Genomic DNA, 5305 nt, shown 5'->3' with positions numbered 1-5305 from the left:
GAGAGAGCGAGAGAGAGAGAGAGAAAGAGAGGGAGAGAGAGAGAGAGAGAGAGAGAGAGAGAGAGAGAGAGAAAGAGAGAGAGAGAGAGAGAGAGGGAGGGAGGGAGAGAGGAGCAGAGAGAAGAGGAGGCAATCAGCACCCGTACCTCACGCACCTTTGTGCCGGCTTAGCGTAGCTTTTATGCACCCAAGCTTTTACCGATCGTCCTGCCGATACCATGGCTGCAGTAACGGCAGCAGCGGAGGAGGCTGAGTGTGCGTGCGTGCGTGCGTGCGTGTGTGTGCGTGTGTGTGTGCACGCGTGTGTGTGCGTACAAGCGTGTGTGTATGGAGGAGGACGAGGAGGAAGAGGAGAAGCAGGAGGAGGAGGAGGAGGAGGAGGAGGGGAAAGGGGTCATTGTCTGGGGAAGAGCGGCACATATTTTCACTGTTCCAGTACAAGCACATCTGCCACTCCGAGAGTGCAAAAGTAACTGTGAACTTTACCCGATAACTGAGAATCTTGCTAAAAGTACACGTTTCACTATCATCGTTTCTCGCTCGGTGTTTTTGCCCTAGCGCGAGAGAGTAGGCGAACTTGTGGGGCTACAATTATAAATAGCTGTTACACCTTGCTAATTAAATTGTACCTGAAAAACCTAAAATTTCGAAGGAAAAATAGATTTCCACTGTCACTTTCCCCGCCGAGGCAATGCAATTATTCTCATTTTCGACCGGACGGACCGATAAATGGACAGATCTAGGGAATGACCCACAGATGGATAATGGAAAGGATCGCTGGACTGATCTACAGATGGATCCACAGATGGATCTACAGACAAATGAATGGAGGTAACAACAGACAGATCAATAGGTAGATCTACAGACAGAGCAACAGAAGGATCTACAGGCAGATCTACAGACAGATCAACAGACGGATCAACGGAGGGACCAACGATCGCGGACACCTCACGACGGACACTCACCGGTGCAGGGCCGACTCCCAAGCCCACCAACAGGGGGCAGCACCTGCAGCCCCGAGCCGTTCTGCCTCTTCCAGCCCCTCCAGTTGTTGCAGAGACTCTCCGGCTCCGAGATCCACGAGCAGAGAGAGTCCTCCTCGAAACGATCGCTGTCCTCGAAGGAGAATCTTTCCGCGGCTTCCACCTCCCAGTCGAACATAAACGTGCCTTCCATGGGGGTGCGGCGGCGGGGCGGGGGGGCGGACCAATAGCGGCACGTCTACGCGCGTCCGACCTGCAGCGAGGAAACGAGCAGCACGGGCGTCAGAAACAAGAGAGCATCCCGCGCGCAGGCCGAGAAACGGGAGAGCATCCCCAGCGCGCGTGGGGTACGTGCGTCGTGGAAGGCATCGGCGACAATTTTCGGACATGAAGACCGAGTGGCCTTGCACAAACAAAATTGAATTAATCAAATGAGTAATAGACACCAATAATCTCTGAATGAATGAATAAATAAATAAACAAGTAAATAAATATTAAATAATACATACATATCAGTCACAATAACTGGTTGAATGATTGAATGAATAGTGGGTATTCTGTGCTGAGATGTGGGTGCATTTCGTATGCCCAGCCACTACCACTAAATGCATTAGGTATATGTACTAAAAATGCCAGTGTCATTGAATGAGACGCGTGCTCTTACAGTCACGTCCTAAAATAACGAATATTATGGTGACGGTCTACTCTAAGACCCTGGATAACAGATTATCATCATCATCACAGGGATTCTTCTAAGGGAAAATTAGACAAAGGAGGTGATGGCCAGTTTGGGAAAAAAACACGCATGATGGATTCAAATATAGGATGTACTATTGATATACAATATAGGTATTCAACACGTATTTTCACAACAGCGATGTTAAATTTGACAACGGCGATGTTAAATTTGACAACGGCGGTGCGCCACTGTGCCTCTTATGTATAAGAAACCCTGCATCATCATCATCATCATCATCATAACATTGCCAAGCCTAACCCTACCAGTAACCTTTCATTACAATTTACAAAGTGGTGTCATACATACAGTAGACATCACTTGAATATAATCTATACATCCCACCAACTTCCCAGTATGTACATTAACGTAGCTCAGTGCCGTAGAATTATTTACCAATTGAGCAAATAAACAATGACACCAGTATTACGAATAAATTTACATAATGATAATAGAAGACAAAGATTGGATCAGACAGACTAGTGTAACTGTCTATATATATATAGCTATTATAGGTATACGATTAGAATAAGACGAGCACATTAACAAACAGTACCATCGCCACCAGACCTAGATTAGGGATAAGAGGACTATATCAGTACTAACAGGAATAAACACTATTATTATTAATGATCAGTATTGCTGTAATGAAATAAAAAAAAATACACGAACCAAGCAGTGTAAAATTGTCTCGGAATAGAGGAAGTTAAAAAGCAATCATTATCACCGTGGTCATTAAACGTGGTGGTAATCCGTCGATCGTCTGCTATTTTGCACGGTATAAACTAAAGCCGGTGCAATCTAATGCAGTTTTACACACACAGTTTTGGTTTTCACCTGCGAATACTGTGGCCTTTCTGTCACCGACTGAGTCAAGCCGAGGTCACAGCGACCAGACAGAGACAAAAACACAAACGAATCGTCAACGTTGAGAACGAATTGCGGCTGATCTAAGCAACGCACGGAGAACATACTTTGCAATACGGTGACAGAAGCTCTTCTCTCAGTTTCCAGCTCTCATTGTGGAAGATCGGTGGACTCTTTCCTGCCGATTAACACCTTTTACTTCAGCATATTTGGCTTTGCTACAAAACAAAATATGGCAGCTGGCTCGCGCGCCTTCGTGAATCATCGGCTATCTCCGGTTCGATCGCGCGAAAAGCAGAAGCGAGAGTACCGAGAGTACCGAGAATACCGAGCAGAAAGTAAAAACGTGAGGTAACCGCAGACGAATGCGTTGAAACTTTCAGTAACGTTGTGTCTGATAAGTTTTAATATCTGCAAAACCATTTAATTCTTAAATACGAGAAAATATTATGGTACGCAGAACGAACTTGCTTACGAAATTCACAATGGCTTGGTTTCTGTGGCTAAAAATTCACAATGGCTAGACTGGCAATAGTGCCACATTAGTAGGATTATTTCGATAAATAATTGAGTATCATGCGCAACAATATTTACTGTCATACGAAGAACGATGAGGATCGAAAAGAAGAAAAAGATAAAAATATGTTTAATTAGAAGACATTCATTCATGATCCACGGTACAACACATTGTAAAATTAAAACATTGAATCTGCGCATCGAATTAACTCGCTAGTAAAAATACTAAATCAGAGTTCAAACAATGAATTTGACTTTTCTGCAATCAAATAATGTGTTATATTTTTAGAGGGCGATATAGAACACTGCGCAAACTAGCCGCAACTGTTTAATCTATTAACTGTTAAAACTCCAATTTCAACGATAGATGGCAGTGCAGTACATTGCGGGAAATGAGCGCCAAGCTCATGTAGAATACTAGAAACAGGAATTTTGTGTTTGCTGTTTAATATTTAACCTGTAAATCAGTGTTTTCACAATTAAAAATGGCTCTAAACGATTATGAAATAGACGAGTTTGAAGCACAATTCCAAGATGAACTCGAGGCTATGATAGACGTCGAAAGTAAGTGATTGAGGATTGATGATCAGACGTTCTCAGACGGCCTAAACTAGTAGTACTAGTACTAGTAGTAAACACAAATGACATGTAAACAATGGTCAATGCAGAAAATGATAATTGAAATGTGAAATAGCATAGCTGCATACATTATAATTATTACGAGGTTACCCCATATCACCAAAACCCTACCCATAACACTAACCCTTACCCTAACTCTAACAGAACACCCGCCATTGAGGTTAGGGTAGTCCGAGATTCCTCTGACCAATGCCCACACCGACGATTTTGGTGGATTTGGTGTGGGTTAGAAAGATTCCTCAGACCAATGCCCACACCGACGATTTTGGTGGATTTGGTGTGGGTTAGGTCAGAGCAACTTGCCTATACAAAACGTGGAATTTCTCCGCTCAGGCCTCGAATTAAGCGACGACAGGGGCAAGGCAATTTTTTGGGGGCATGTGAGAAATTGCCTTGAATTTTCTCTAAAATGGATGGGCACCGAGGCAATTTTAAAAGGCATCAAGGCAACTCTCACAATTTGAGAAGGGCACCAAGGCCATTGTTATGGAAAGCTTTGTGTCATCGTATGAATTCTACTAAAATTTCTCTAAATTTACTGCACTTAGCAAGCTACACACCGTACAGATCACTGGCCATTCTTGCGCGAGCGTCGTTTCCCGTGCTTTAAATCGCACGCGGGCCGAGTCCGGGCGTGCAGCATTTAAATATTCGTGTTCTACCACGGGCATACACAGGTGCACTATTTATCGATCGTCTACTGGCAGCGGTTGGCAGCAATACCACGTTATTGTTTTTACCGCCGGGTAGACTGGTATCCGGCCTCACGCTCTGCTAGATGAATGTTACACGCTCATGCCGACAAAACAGTGCCGGCCGCAACCAGTCTAGCCAGAGGCAGAGGCACCAGCGGGAAAATTTACACGCTGGGGCGGGCGATTTTCGCCCCCGAAATGCAAAAAGTGCCCCGAAAACATGATATCGGGGGCGACCCAAAAGCAAAGTCGCCTGGAAATCGATTCGTCCAGGCGGGTCCCGGCCTTGCCCGATCTCGCTTTGGCCTCTGCCGCGAGCGCAGCGGTTCCACGGCTGCGGTAGGAATTCCTTGCGTACGGTGTGTGTGTCAAGTGTTTATCATAAGCATGCAGGTGTGTTATGTACTGTTATTATACTGTGCTTACGTGCTGGCCTGCGCAGCTCTGCGTGGTGCCGGTGTGCATGCGGCTGCGTTGTTGCGTCTAGTGTTGCGTGCGCGCGCGCTAGTGCGTGCCGTGCGTGGATGACGTCTGTGTGTGCCGCGGGCCTTTGGCCTCGGCTGTGCTTGCGTGATGTGCCTGCGCGCGTGCCATGGTGTGCGCGTTTGGTGCGTGCCCTGCGCGCGCGCGTGCCTGCCGGGCGTGCTACGTAGACCCGTAGAGAGACCAACGACGCCGTATGGATGTATAGACACGGTAATCCATGGAAATATCTATGATATTTATGAATAGAATTCACACGTATTTATTTTATTTATTAGATATTTTATTTTTTTTTTTATTTTATTTTTCCCTGGCGGGGCTGTGGCCTCGTGTGTCATTCCGAATTGTAGCTTTTTTGTCAATTTTTCCACCGAAAGAGTTATCTG

At 45.5% G+C, this 5305-nt stretch overlaps 2 protein-coding genes across 2 annotated transcripts in view; one reads left to right on the top strand and one right to left on the bottom strand.

Annotated features, from left to right (window-relative positions):
• The window catches only part of LOC106810479 (zinc finger SWIM domain-containing protein 8-like), a gene marked incomplete at its 3' end in the record, with an annotated part of 15918 nt that extends 13099 nt beyond the window's left edge, over positions 1–2819 (bottom strand). Inside the window, 2 exon segments of the mRNA XM_014813858.1 lie at positions 966–1236; positions 2694–2819. Of these exon segments, the coding sequence (XP_014669344.1) occupies positions 966–1176 (211 nt within the window).
• Positions 2820–3427: 608 nt separating this feature from the next.
• LOC106810476 overlaps positions 3428–5305 on the top strand; it is a 7596-nt gene continuing 5718 nt past the window's right edge. The window contains exon 1 of the mRNA XM_014813854.1: positions 3428–3666. Within this exon, the coding sequence (XP_014669340.1) occupies positions 3588–3666 (79 nt within the window). The 5' untranslated portion in view covers positions 3428–3587. The remainder of the gene's footprint in view (positions 3667–5305) is intronic.

The sequence above is a fragment of the Priapulus caudatus genome, unplaced genomic scaffold (assembly GCF_000485595.1).
Source record: "Priapulus caudatus unplaced genomic scaffold, Priapulus_caudatus-5.0.1 Scaffold444, whole genome shotgun sequence".
Lineage (NCBI taxonomy): Eukaryota > Metazoa > Priapulida > Priapulimorpha > Priapulimorphida > Priapulidae > Priapulus > Priapulus caudatus.
This window is presented reverse-complemented; position numbering and strand designations above follow the sequence as displayed.